Source organism: Patella vulgata, chromosome 4 (genome assembly GCF_932274485.2).
Source record: "Patella vulgata chromosome 4, xgPatVulg1.2, whole genome shotgun sequence".
In the NCBI taxonomy this organism is placed as follows: domain Eukaryota; kingdom Metazoa; phylum Mollusca; class Gastropoda; family Patellidae; genus Patella; species Patella vulgata.
In genome coordinates this window covers 42,838,169-42,853,837 of record NC_065882.2, presented here as the reverse complement: position 1 = coordinate 42,853,837, position 15,669 = coordinate 42,838,169, and the positions used below count along the sequence as shown (strand labels likewise).

The following is a 15,669-nucleotide window of genomic DNA, read 5'->3' as shown; positions in this document are numbered from 1 at the left end:
ATTACAAATGATGTCACATGTCATCGGCATTGGAAAATCATAATATATTATTAATGACGGTTTCTCAGTGTATTCGGTGTTCTATCCAAGGATTATATTCAACAGGTCAGTGAAACCTGTAAATTATGACCGGTACACCTGGAATTCATATGGAGTGTTGAAGGCGCGTGATAAGTGCACAATCCATGCAGAGATTGTCTTCCTTCGATTGTCACGTGGCTTATTTCCTCAAAGGCAACTTACGGGATCTGTTATGAATAATCAGCAAGCTTGTTTTGGTTTTTTACCAGAATATCAAAATTACCGTTACTTGTGCTAATTACTCGGATTATGAACCACATGGCCAATTCTCACTAAGGTATGACTTTTTGTAGCCGACAAGCAAGTTGATTGACTACTTAATTAACAAGTAATAATTAACCCGTTGTAATTTAGCCGAAAGTAGATTGATTTATGATACCATAGTGGCCGGTTCATTGTTTTACCAATCGGTTTGACTGAATTTCAAGCGGCTAAAGCCAACAAAAAACAGCCAATTAAGATCCCTGGTCTGTACACTTTACAATATTTACAAACTAGTAACTTGAATACTGTACTTGCATTCAAAATTGAATAAATGAAACTTTGATGGTGCAATGCTTTCTTACTCTTTCAAAAGGGGTTTGGAAGGTTAATTTTATCTTTCTGATTTCAGAATACATTGTCATCACAACAAACAAATGATATATATGCATCAATTCCACAAAGCTCAGGACCCAATTTACTTTCTAGTTTAGATGAAAGTCAATCATTAAAAGGTTATTTATCAAAACGCAGTAAGTAACCGAAACATAATTTAACTACTAGTACTATATATCATGTTACTGTATTAGGGTTGTCTGTCCAAACTTGTGGGTTTTCTCAGGGCCCTCTGGTTCTCCCCCACTGCCAATTACCCCCTACACGCTAGCGAACTATTGAAATAAAATTGAACCATATGTTAGTCCTGAAATGACCCAGTTTGTGTAAATTGGGCGTTACACCCCATTACATGCACATACTCTTCAAACTATTCAACCAAATATAACTTGCTCTCATTCTCTTGCCCCTGGCAATTGGCAAATTTGCCTTGCCATACTGAATAGTTGTCAGGTTTATTTTTTGGTAAGGAGTAATTTGTAAATGAACAAGATAATCTAACAGAAAGAAGCATGGGTGTTAACTGACTTCATTATTTGCTCAGAAAAACAGAAAACTCCCAAGGAATATCTTTAGAAAAACTTTCAAGAATGATATTACTGTGATCAGAAATCATTGATTTTAATTATCCTGAACATGTGACCTGTCGATTACTTTGTCACAATCATCTAAAATCTAAGCATCTTTTTCTGATTGACACCATATATAATTCAAGGCTACATCTCAAATAAAAGTGAGCACACTCTCTGAATCAGGACTTTAGAATTGTGATAACTTGCGTCTCCACAGATTTACACTTTATCAAACACAGAAAGTTTGTTTTAAATAAAGTTAATATTTTTAATTATGCAGCTTTTATAGGTATTGAAATTATTTTCAGGTGAAAGAACAAAACGATGGAAATCTATGTATTTCATTTTAAATGGTACTGAATCTCATCTTCTATATTTTGAAAATGAAAAGGTACAATTCTTGCATTTATACATTCTGTATGATTATATCTGTTCTTGTAAAAGGTTTAAATTCAGCATTTTACGTTCTGTAATATTATATCTATTCTTTTAATATTATGTGTTTCTGTAAAAGTTTGTTCCGGTAGTACCTTATGTGTTATTTATACCTACTATCAATACAAAATGAAGATCTGATTATAAAATTACTAAGCTTTAAACTGACCTAGCTTTATTGAAAATCAGTGAATAGAAAAGATCACCTAAAATCAAATTTGCATGGACTAATACACCTAAACAATGTGACAGATTTCAGCCAAATGTAGTCAGTATATTGTTTGGGTAGTATTCAGATTTGTTTATTATACGCCCACATTTTCATGCGGACATATATTGTCGTCGTCCCTGTCCTTCCGGACGTCCACAATTGTTTGTGGACACTCTACAGGTCACAATTTTTATCTGATTTCAACGAAACTTGAAATATAGGTTTATCTCCCTAAGATCTCAGTTCCTTTCGATATTGGCATGTATCGGACCGTAACTTCATGGATTATGGCCCCTGATTGTTCGAAAAATCACGTTTTTAGCTTGTGGACCCTATAGAGGTCACAATTTTTATCTGATTTTGTTGAAATTTGAAATGTAAGTTTAAAACCCAAAGATCTTGGTCCATTTCGATATTTTCGTGCATATCAGACCGTAACTTCCAGAATTATGGCCCCTGATTGTACGAAAAATCACATTTTTTTAGCTTGTGGACCCTATGAAGGTCATAATTTTATTCCGATTTAAAAAAAAACGTTTGAATATATCACCGTTACACCCTTATGATGGTTGAGTTCGAATTTCGTGAAAATTGGACCAACACTGCCGGACAAAATGGCTGCCCCGCGAACGCAAACTGTGTAAAAATATAGTATATCAAGGTTGTGGACCAGTGATGGGATTTTAAAATTTTTCTTGTCAGACATTTTTACCGAAAATAAAGGGGCATAACTCTTATCACTTATCATTATTTAAGCAGGCGGTTTCAGACGACAATTAAAAATCACGTGTCGACAAAAAATATAGGTGTGCCTCGTTATTTTTCATATTAATTCTCATACGGTATTCAAATTTATGTCAGTAATATTCCTGCAAAAAATAAAAGATTATGTGTTGTCGTAATACGATAGAATGAAAGCGTACCGACTACTGTTCAAAATCACCTCCAAAATTACCGTATTTTTCAGGGTATAAGTCGATACTTTTTTCAGCAGAAGTCCGGCATTCGTCTTATACTACGTTTTGACGTCTATACGGGTGGAGGTAAAAAATAAAAGACATCCCGAAAAATTTTTCGCAGCGACCGTTTTTTTTCCCGAGCCAGTGACATCATCTGCTAAATAATAGCACTAGCAGGCGCTATCGTGTAAAACAATTAACTACTTACATGTACACTATTCCAATCGAAATAATTGTTGACATTTCTCAGCTTGTTTATTTCTTTTTATATGCCCACATTTTCGTGGGAACATATATTGTCGTCGGTCCGTCCGGACGTCCGTCGTCCACAATTGTTTGTGAACAGTCTACAGGTCACAATTTTTATCCGATTTCAATGAAACTTGAAATATAGGTTTATCACCCTAAGATCTCGGTTCCTCTCGATATTGACATGTATCGGGCTGTAACTTCATGGATTATGGCCCCTGATTGTACGAAAAATCACGTTTTTAGCTTGGGAACACTGTAGAGGTCACTATTTTTATCCGATTTGGTTTAAACTTGAAATGTATGCTTATAACCCAAAGATCTCGGTTCCTTTCGATATTCACGCATATCGGAATATAACTTCCTGAATTATGGCCCCTGATTGTACGAAAATTCGCGATTTTAGCATGTGGACCCTATAGAGGTCATAATTTTTATCCGATTTAAAAAAACGTATTATTATATCACCATTACACCCTAAGGACGACTGAGTTCGTATTTCTTGAAAATCGGCCCAAAACTGACAGACAAAATGGCTGCCGTTTGTTCTCAAATAGCGTAAAAATATGGTATATCACGGTTGTGGACAGTATAGAGGTCACAATTTTTATCCGATTTTGTTGAAACTTGAAATGTAAGTTTATAACCCAAAGATCTCGGTTCCTTTCGATATTCGTGCATATCGGACAGTTACTTCCTGAATTATGGCCCCTGATTGTACGAAAAATCAAGTTTTTAGCTTGTGGACCCTATAGAGGTCATAATTTTTATCCAATTTAAAAAAACGTATTATTATATCACCATTACACCCTAAGGACGACTGAGTTCGTATTTCGTGAAAATTGGCCCAAAACTTACAGACAAAATGGCCGCCCCTTGTTCTCAAACAGCATAAAAATATGGTATATCAAGGTTGTGGACCCTATAGAGGTCACAATTTTTATTCGATTTTGTTGAAACTTGAAATGTAAGTTTATAACCCAAAGATTTTGGTTCCTTTCGATATTTGCGCATATCGAATTGTAATTTCCTGAATTATGGTCCTTGATTGTAGGAAAAATCACTTTCTTTTTAGCTTGTTCTCTATTCATCTCTCGAAAATGTGGGCGTATCCTGCCTGGCAGCCGCTGGTTATTTAAACATAAACTCCATTCAAAATATTATCATAAACACAAGAATATGCCATCAAAATAGAATCTTTCCTACGACGTGATAACTGTCAGGTTTACATCTCTTGTAGTTTCATGCGTCTCGCGAGATTTCTACTTTAGGTTTCGATTATTGTATTATAACCACGTGTGGGGGTTTGTGTAAAATAGCTTTATTTAACGTCCGCTTTCACCGAATTGACACGCAGACAAATTACCGGATATATTGATTTATAAGTGATAATAGTCATGTTTACATCTCTTGTAATTTCACGCGTCTCGCGAGATTTCTACTTTAGTTTTCGATTATTGTATTATAACCACGTGTGTGTGTGTGTGAAATAGCTTTATTTAACGTCCGCTTCCACTAAAGTGATATCGCAGACACATTAACGGATATATTGATTTACAAGTTAACGGATAATATATTGATTTGGGGTGGTATATACTCTTACAATATGTGACATATATGATTAGTTTATACATATTGTCGGCTCACATCAGTGGGATCAAAATGTACGACAATGGAGAAGCCACAAGGTAAACGCGTAGATTAAAATATACGGGCAAAATCCTTTCACTGTTGTGGACCCTCTAGCGCTCACAATTTTGATCCGATTTTGATGAAACTTGAAATACATGTGTGACCTAAAGATCTTGGTTCTCCTTTCGATATTTGCGCATATCGGATTGTAACTTCCTGAATTATGGCCCTTGACTGTACGAAAAATCGCGTTTTAAACTTGTGGTCCCTCCAGAGTTAACAATTTTTATCCAATTGAAAAAATGGCTGCCCCTTGTACGCTAATAGTGTAAAAATATGGTATATCAAGGTCTGGACTCTCTAGAGGTCACAATTTTCACCCAATTGTGATGAAACGTTAAATGCTTGTTTATAACCGAAAGATCTTGGTTCCTTTCGATATTCGCGCATATTGGATCGTAACTTCCTGAATTATGGCCCCTGATTGTACGAAAAATCACGTTTTTAGCTGGTGGTCCCTGAAGAGGTCCCAATTATTATCTGATTTTAAATAAACGTTCGAATATGTCACCGTTACACCGTAATGTTGGTTGAGTTCGATTTTGGTGAAAATCGCACGAAAACTGCCAGAAAAAATGGCCTCCTTCTACTCAAATAGTGTAAACATCTGGTATATCAAGGTTGAGGATCCTCTAGAGGTCAAGATTTTGAACCGATTTTGCTGAAACTTGAAATGCATGTTTATAACGCAAAGATCGTAACTTCCTGAATTATGTCCCCTGATTGTACGAAAAATCGCGTTTTTAGCTTGTGGTACCTCAAGAGGTCACAATTATTATCTGATTTAAAAAACTGTTCGAATATGTCACGGTTACACTGTATTGTTGGTTGAGTTCGAATTTCATGAAAATCGAACCAAAATGGCCGCCCGTCTATGCAAATAGTGTAAACATCTGGTATATCAAGTTTGTGGAACCTCTAAGAGCTTACAATTATGATCCGATTTTGATGAAACTTGAAATGCATGTTTATAACCCAAAGATCTTGGTTGCTGTCGATTTTTGCGCATATCGGATCGTAACTTCCTGTATTATGGCCCCAGATTGTACGAAAAATCCTGTTTTTAGCTTGTGGTCCCTCTAGAGGTCACAATTATTGTGTGATTTACAAAAACATTCAAATATATCACCCCATACACCGTAATATTGGTTGAGTTTGACTTTCGTAAAAATCGGATAAAAACTGCCAGACAAAATGGCCGTCCCTCTACGCAAATAGTGTAAACATCTGGTATATATCAAGGTTGATCCGATTTTAATGAAACTTGAAATGCATGTTTATAACCCAAAGATCTTAGTTCCTGTCGATATTTGCACATATCTGATCGTACCTTCCTGAATTATGGCCCTTGATGTTACGAAAAATCGCAAGGGCAAATATTGATTACAATCAAATGATAATGTTGTTGAGTTAATGACTGCTGACTATTCAGATTTCTTCAAATGATGTTACTTTTCCCTATCGGGTTGTTTTGGAGTATCTTAAATTTTAGGGATGGTTATGAGCACACTTTTAATTTGTAGGGGAAAAATTAGACATTTTCTTTACAATTTGAACAATATAAAAACTGGCAAATGTAGACATTTTTGCATAGACAAATGATCAAATATATCGATAGCCTAATCTACCCAACCATTGGGCAATTTGGCCCATTTTAGCTCGTGTTTATGCATCGTTTTAATTTACATAATTGTATATTTCAGAGATCTAAGCCAAAAGGTTTAGTAGAATTCAACTATAGTTCTTTATATCCTGTACATGATAGTTTTTTTGAAAGGTTTGTATTTAAATTTCAAATTGATGATTATATTTTTACACTGAAGTCAGACTGGTTTACGAGGGGTGATTGATAAGTAGTGAGCCTCGATTGGAAAACCATGCAACACAATGATACCACATTTTGTACGTGCACTATTATGTTCCTCGGGCTGTCACAAACTTTCATCACATTCGGTTAAACTGTTTGGTTGTGACACGTCATAACAATCGAGGCGAGAGCTGTTGTATCTGCATAAAAAGGGTCTAACACCGAAAGCCATACATGATGATATGGTTGAGACATTAGGAGATGATGCTCCTTCATATGCCACAGTTAAAAGGTGGTCAGCTGAATTCAAGCGTGGCCGAGACAGCATTGACGACGAACCACGCCCTGGTCGACTAAAAACTGTGTCACCACCTGAAATGGTACAAAAAATCCATGATCTGATAATGAATGACCGGTGAGTTACTGAACGATTTATAGCTGGGGTAGTTCGTATAAGCCAGGAGAGAGTTCATTCTATTATCACTGAAACTTTGGAAATGACAAAGGTTTCAGCACGATGGGTGCCAAAGCTTTTGACGCTTCCTAAAACAAATTGTTACTATGGATGAAACTTGGGTCCAACACTTTCAGCCAGAAACAAAAGAGCAGTCAAAACAGTGGAAACATGTGATGTCGCCGACCCCAAAGAAGGCAAAGACAGTTTCGTCAGCAGGAAAGCTGATGGCCTCAGTATTCTTGGATTCTGAGAGTGTTCTCATGGTGGATTACCTCCAAAAGGGTCAAACAATTAACGGTAGATACTATGCAGCACTTATAAGGCAGTTGAGGCAAGAAATTAAGACCAAAAGTCGAGGAAAGCTGACCAAAGGTGTGATTTTCCACCAGGACAATGAGCCAGTGCACAAATTAGCTGTTGCCATGTCAGCAATCCATGACTGTGGTTTTCAACTTCTTCAGCATCCACCCTACTCTCCTGATTTAGCTCCCTCAGACTTCTATCTGTTTCCTGCTCTGAAGAAATGTCTTTCCAGTAGGCATTTCCCGTCTGACGCCATTGCCGCTATGGATGATTTTCTACACACCTAAGACAAAGACTTCTACAGAACTGGAATAAAGGCTCTGCAACACCAATGGCAGAAGTGTATTACATTGAAGGGGGACTATGTTGAAAAATAAATGCATTTGATTTGAATTTCTTGTTTCTTTCTGTGTTAGACTCACTACTTATCAATCACCCCTCGTATGTCTGCCTGATAGTTTCCAGATAAGTATTTGATTGAATGAACGGCGAATTTGCACGATTTTTGTATCAACATTCCAGTAACTCTGAGGGAGTGGTTGAGTTATAAATTATATTAACCCATTAAAGGGCAGCGTATGAATTGAATATTGTGATGAGGTCATTGTGTTAACGTGATAGAGACTGTTGTTTTTAAACATATTTTTTTCAAATTTGGTGTGAAGCATTGGGTTCATCCAAGGGCGATCACTACTGATATTCAGCATTCCAGAACCTTCCATTACGGATTTCTTTCAAATTCTGTGTGAAGCTTTGGGGTCATGAGAGGACAAACATTATTCAACGTTCCTGTGTTCTTCCGTTCTAGAGTTATCTTCCTCTTCCACAGACCAGTGATGGGATTTTGCCCGTATATTCCGGACTTGTCCGGATCTTTTTTCCAAACGCCCAAAATTGTCCGACCGGGAATATGCCCAATCGGACATCAAGACATGGTGAATAATATTCAAAATTCCGAAATTAATATAGTTTACTGAGTGTATAACTACCACTCAACCCGTTTATCGTCGATAATACGCTGGGTTTATTAGGTAATTAAGTGATCAACGTATTTATCGTGTTATACCATCTATAGTATAAACCTACCTTGATTAACTACTTAATCTGCCTTGATTGACTGACTTAATCCTTTGTCAGACAATTCATCAATCTAATCTTAAACAGAAGTCATTGCTTTCCTTTTGTCGGACTATTCATCAATTCAATAAGAATGATTATAATTTTAATCCATCTGTTTACCGCGTGGTTTCTCAATTGTCGGGCATCTTAATCGCATTGATGTGAGCCAACAGCATCTATAATAAACGAATCATAGATGTCACATATCGTAAGAGTCATTTTGTCTACGATATCTTTTACGTCTTTTAAGAATCCATATAGAAATTTTCATCCACAGTGGCACTTTCCCTTGATCTCAAGCGCAGCACGAATATTGCTTTAACATAATAGTATTAGGCAGTGCTTACTATGAAGCTGTGTGATTTGGGTCACGTAGGCTATTAGTCTCTATTATCCAGAAAAATATTCTACGAATATGTTGAAGACTAGGAGTTTCTGGGTGACCGAGACTAGTACGAAGTTGGTTGATGCTATACCGCACCCAGCAAAATAACAAAAAGGGGAGGAGCTACCAATAGCTATATGAGCAGAAATTCTAACGTATTTGTAGGCGGGAATTAAGAAGCATGTCAATCATTCTGCTGTGTTGCCTATGATGCCTGTCACTCTGTCGTGACTATGAAAGAGTGTTATTCGCTGAAGTTAGCGATGCCTGTTTACAAGTGATTTAACTATTTCGCAAGTTCTGCATTCATTTTCTGCCGTATAAACGAAGACACATAATTCTAAAGGAATATTATGGTTGTGAATTTGATGCCTAAGCAGGATCGACAAGCTTTCATTCAACATATTACGAAAATGCTTAATTTTGTAGGACATTTACGGACATAAATTTGAATGCCGTACGGGAATTAAGTGTGAAAAATAGCGAGGTCACCAATTTTTATTACGTACGGGATTTGAATATTTTGTTGACATGTGATTTTTGATTGTGGTATGAATTGAATACTGTACGGGAATTAAATATGAAAAATAGCGAGTTTTACCTATTTTTATTACGTACGGGATTTGAATTTTTAATTGTGGTATGAATTGAATACTGTACGGGAATTAAATATGAAAAATAGCGAGTTTCACCTATTTTTATTACTTACGGGATTTGAATATTTTGACATGTGACCTTTAATTGTGGTACGAATTCGTCTGCTTAAATAACGATAAGAGTTATGCCCCTTTATTTTCGGTAAAATGTCCGACAAGAAATATTTTGAAATCCCATCACTGCCACAGACCTTATTTTTTCATATTCAATATGAAGCATTGGGATAATGAGAGGATGAGCAAGGCAACCACTTGTTCATAGACAAAATAAATGTTAATCGTCAATAAAATTAGATTTATATTAAAAATACTTTCCCACGTACAAACTTTGTGATTTGACGATATATTTGGACTAAAAACATATTCAAACTAATCTATCAAACATTTGCTTCAAATCCCTCTCAAAACTTTGTTCTCGCGGTGAGATACCTCAAGCTATAAATAAACTGCTGTTAGAAGCCATAACAGTCTCCTCACTTCATTAAGAGAAGGTCCATTTTTCAGAATGTATTTTTCATTACTTACGGTCCATTTACCATACATATTGAGGCGTAAGTAAATTCTTAATTATTTTCTGTCAACTTCCTTTTTCCGTCATTTTATTGCAGAATCTTTTGTATGTTTACTCCCCTCAGTGTTCCCAAAACTGCCTAAACATTTGTTCAAGAAATAACAACCACTCCCTCAGTCAAGCTAGCACACAATAAGCTGGCAGACAACAGTCGGGTTGCCAGTTAGTGATATCCTGATATTTTTGCTCAGTGCTTGCCCCATGGGTGTTTTTCAGGCAATCCAGTATTTTTCTAGTTAGATTGGGTGTATATATTATATACTTTCCATATACATGTATACCAAATTTGCCATACTTTTTTTGGAAATAACCACCCGATATATACTTTCGGGAGAATAATGTATTTATTTCTAGCAATTCATCTTTTAATGCATTGTAAAATATTCTACCAATAGTGGGCAGTGTCCCATTATTGGGATGGTGTTAAGAATGAGGAAATTTGGGTGAAAATCTATTGTAATATTGTTTAAATTGCATTTTGTTCCCAAATATATGTGGAAAAAAAACCAGAACAATTTGGGATTCTGCCCATTAAATGGTTAATGTTTAAGTTGAGTTTGCATAATATCTAATGTTGTCTTTTGCTACCCAGATTCATCTGAGATTTTAAAAAAATGACCTTGATATACTACTCTTTATACAGAATACATTTACATCATAACCTTGAATATTTGTTGTTGTTTTTCAGACCAAATTGTTTCCAGTTAGTTAGTGAATATAACAATAATAACAATGTTCAGATTTGTTATTTATGTGCTGAGAATGGAGATTCAGCTCAGGTGGGTTATATTATTCTGGGGTATTGTTGTTCTTTTTTATTGTCAAGATAGTATAGGATTTTATTCAAATTCGTTTCACTTTTTAAAAAATGCCATAACTTTGTACATGAATTGCCCATATTGGTGTCAAATTGCTGATTTAAAATCACAAGCCAAATTTTTCTCCTATATCTCAAAATAAAGATTTTATTGTTAAAATGCTGTTATTAATTGATAAAAACAAACTGTGTCCTGTGTTTGCAATAAGTTAAAACAAAAATGTATATACCACCTTGGTATATTGTCCTCATCTACAAATTTGTTGAATTTTAACAACCTCCTTATTTCTTATATGCAGTTTGTAAATTCTTTATTCTTGAAATAATTGGCAAGACAAATATTTGTTTACAGTAATTGATGTGAAAGAGGGATAGACAACATCATTACTGGAGATTGGAAACTGTTTCATTTTCTAAATTTATAACCATAATCAATAATTAATATGATAAAAGGCTGAATAATGATGATAAATTATTCTCACTGTGTAGTTTAATATGTTTTGGTTTTAATTGTTTTCTTGTATAATATTAGAAATGGTACCAAGAATTAAAGAATCACTGTGAAAATACCCGAAAGCAGAAATCAGTGTTGAAAAAATTCTGCAGCCTTACCATTAAAATCATTGATGCTCAGCGATTACAAACAAAACTCTTCCATCATCCATATTGCTGTGTTTCATTAGATAATGTTAAAGTATGTCGTACTCAAGTCTCAGAAGATAAACAAGTCTTTTGGGGTGAAGAATTTTTATTAGAGTAAGTGTTTCTTGCTCTATGTCAGGAATATTTTTTCAGTGAGATCCATTTCAATATTAATTGAATAAGATTGCCCAGATACTTGCAAATTATTTTTTATTTATTTTCCTTAAATCTTAATTAATCAGTTGCAGTGAGCCCATGATATACATGCAATATGCTTTGCAGTTGATAGGGCCCATGCTCGACAGATTGTCATGCCAAAAGCCCACACATAGTCAGCTAAAATTGTTCTTGAAGGTAAAAAAAACATGTACAATCCTTTATTAAGTCATACAAAAAAATATTCTGGTTCTCAGACAATCCTTACCCAAAATCTGCTGTGGGAGGGAGATTTTTATTTTGTCAAACTCTCAGTAGAGGGCTAAATGACTTTTTATAAACATCACATTCAAGGCACTACATTTATCTCAGCATGTTGTTTATTGGAATGTATGATTATCCAGTGTCATTAACGTTGTCCGTAAGATTTATCAGGGTTGCATACTTGATAAATGAGCCTATGGCACATTTTTGGATTATCTGAGAACCAGAATAATTTTTTATATGGCCTTAAAATGATTATTTATATTTCAGTGACATTCCAACTACAACAGAAAAGTTTGCAATTACAGTGTGCAATAAAGGCAAGCGCAATTCTACAGATATAGGTTAGTGGTACTAACATTTACTTTAAACATACATTATGCAAGAGCTAAATCTGTCTTTTGCAGGTCTTTCTTTAGGCCTGAAATGTTATCTAAATTATTAATTAGACATTAATTAACTTATCCAGACCATAATCAACGCTATATGGCATCGCTAGCCTGCGATCTTAAGTGGATTGTGATCCGGTTTACTGCATAACTTTCCTTCTCGATTAAACGGTTAAATGGATAATCGAGACTATGCGGTTTAACGTACTGACTTTAGTAATGATGACCGAGGCTAGGAAGAAAATTTTATTGGCTTAGTTCTCGGTTCATAGTGGATCAATTTGAATGAAATTTTCAGCAAATTGCCTTTACGTTATCTAGTTTTTAATTATTATAGTGAGAACTGCCAACTCGTTATCGAATCTCCCATAATATATCTTTAATATATACATTCCAAACATCAAATGGATCGAGTATTCAAACATAAGTTTGTCTTTTACAACTTTATTGTTCAGATAAAAGCGTATTCTATATGTAAAATAAAGTTACGTCAAGTGGAACTAAACAAATAAATTGAATGTAAATATAATAAATGTCTAAAAAATAATTCTAACAGTTCACAATTGCTTGTGAGATTTTTTAATTCATAATTGCTTGTAAAATTTTATACGCCCACATTTTCATGTGGACGTCCATGCCACAATTTGTTTGTGGATACTCTACAGGTCACCTTTTTTATCCGATTTCAACGAAACTTGAAATATAGGTTAATCTCCCTAAGATCTTGGTTATAATTTGTTTGTGGATACTCTACAGGTCACCTTTTTTATCCGATTTCAACGAAACTTGAAATATAGGTTAATCTCCCTAAGATCTCGGTTATAATTTGTTTGTGGATACTCTACAGGTCACCTTTTTTATCCGATTTCAACGAAACTTGAAATATAGGTTAATCTCCCTAAGATCTCAGTTCCTTTCGATATTTGCCTGTATCGGACCATAAATTCATGGATTATGGCCCCTGATTGTACGAAAATTCATGTTTTTAGCTTGTGGACCATCTAGAGGTCATTATTATTATCCGATTCAAAAAAACGTTTGAAAATATCACCATTACACTTTAATGAGGCTTGAGTTTGAATTTTGTGAAAATCCGACCATAATTGTGGACCCTATATAGGTCACAATTTTTATCTGATTTTGTTGAAATATGAAATGTAAGTTTAAAACCCAAAGATCTTGGTGCCTTTCGATATTCACGCATATCGGACTGTAACTTCCTGAATTATGGCTCTGATTGTACGAAAAATCACGTTTTTTAGATTGTGGACCCTATGGAGGTCACAATTTTATTCTGGTTTAAAAAAAAACGTTTGAATATATCACCGTTACACCGAAATGACAGTTGAGTTCGAATTTCTTGAAAATCAGACCAAAACTGCCAGACAAAATGGCCGCCCCGCGAATGCAAACAATGTAAAAATATGGTATATCGAGCTTGTGGGCCCTCTAGAGCTCACAATTTTGATCCGATTATGATGAAACTTGAAATACAGGTTTATAACCCAAAGATCTTGGTTCCTGTCGATATTTGCGCAAATCGGATCGTAACTTCCTGAATTATGGCCCTTGACTGTACGAAAAATCGCTTTTTTTTGCTTGTGGTCCCTCTAGAGGTCACAATTATTATCCGATTTATTAAAAAAACGTGTAAATATATCACTGTTACACCGTAATGATGGTTGAGTTCGAATTTCGTGGTAATCAGACCAAAACTGACGGACAAAATGGCCACCCTTCGTATAATGCAAATGGTGTAAATATGTGATATATCAAGAATGTAGACCCTCTGGAGGCCACAATTTTTTTCTGATTTTGATGCAACCTTAAATTTATGCTTATATCACAAAGGTCTTGGTTCCTTTCGATATTCGCGCATATATCAGATCGTAACTTCCTGAATTATGGCCCTTGATCGTATAAAAAATTGCTTTTTAAGCTTGCGGTCCCTCTAGAGTTAACAATTTTTATCCAGTTTAAAGAACCGTTTTGATTATATCACTGTTACACCCTAATGATGGTTGAGTTTGAATTTCGTGAAAATCGGACCAAAACTGCCAGACAAAATGGCCGCCCCTCGTACGCACATAGTGTAAAAATATGGTATATCAAGGTTGTGGACTTTGATGAAACTTGAAATGCATGTTTATAACCCAAAGATCTTGGTTGCTTTTGATATATGCGCATATCAGATCGTAACTTCCTGCATTATGTTCACTGATTGTACGAAAAATCGCGTTTTTAGCTTGTGGTCCCTCAAGAAGTCACAATTATTATCTGATTTAAAAAACTGTTTGAATATGTCACCATTACACTGTATTGTTGGTTGAGTTCGAATTTCATGAAAATCGGATCAAACTGCCAGACAAAATGGCCGCCCGTCTACGCAAATAGTGTAAACATCTGGTATATCAAGTTTGTGGAACCTCTAGAGGAGTAGAGCTCACAATTATGATCCAATTTTGATAAAACTTGAAATGCATGTTTATTATCCAAAGATCTTGGTTGCTGTCAATATTTGTGCATATCAGATCGTAACTTCCTGAATTATGGCCCCTGATTGTATGAGAAATCCTGTTTTTAGCTTGTGGTCCACAATTATTATCTGATTTACAAAAACGTTCAAATATATCACCGTTGCACCGTAATGTTGGTTGAGTTTGACTTTCGTGAAAATTGGATGAAAACTGCCAGAGAAAATTGCCACCCCTCTACGCAAATAGTGTAAACATCTGGTATATATCAAGGTTGTGGACCCTATATAGGTCACAATTTTGATCCGATTTTAATGAAACTTGAAATGCATGTTTATAACCCAAAGATCTTGGTTCCTGTTGATATTCGCACATATCTGATCGTACCTTCCTGAATTATGGCCCTTGATGTTACGAAAAATCGCTTTTTGTTTAGCTTGTTCTCTATCCATCTCTTGAAAAATGTAGGCGTATCCTGCCCGGCAGCCGCTGGTTTAATTCACAATTGCTTGTGAGATTTTTTAAATGAACTGAATATCCAATATTAACCTGATATTTCTCTCTTCTGACTATCTTCTAAGACATACATATGTATGGATTGAAGACAGTATTATTTTGTTATTATCAGAAGATTTTTACAAATGGTTATTTGACTATTAAACTGTTGGATATTTTGGTGGCCGGCAGTAGAATACAAGCCTACAGTAAGGCACTTTACTAAAGAAATATTTGGCAGGGAGATTTGTTGGTCCACTGCATTACAAAAAACATTTATGACTTAACTGAACACTTTAGGATAGGGATCATTGAATGATATAGAAACAGTTTATATT

At 35.2% G+C, this 15,669-nt stretch overlaps 1 protein-coding gene across 1 annotated transcript in view; it reads left to right on the top strand.

Moving 5' to 3' along the window:
- LOC126819207 (ras GTPase-activating protein 1) overlaps positions 1 to 15,669 on the top strand; it is a 68,616-nt gene that overhangs the window by 27,235 nt on the left and 25,712 nt on the right. The window contains exons 9-14 of the mRNA XM_050547114.1: positions 695 to 815; positions 1,559 to 1,641; positions 6,500 to 6,573; positions 10,783 to 10,873; positions 11,444 to 11,667; positions 12,244 to 12,317. Of these exons, the coding sequence (XP_050403071.1) occupies positions 695 to 815; positions 1,559 to 1,641; positions 6,500 to 6,573; positions 10,783 to 10,873; positions 11,444 to 11,667; positions 12,244 to 12,317 (667 nt within the window). The remainder of the gene's footprint in view (positions 1 to 694; positions 816 to 1,558; positions 1,642 to 6,499; positions 6,574 to 10,782; positions 10,874 to 11,443; positions 11,668 to 12,243; positions 12,318 to 15,669) is intronic.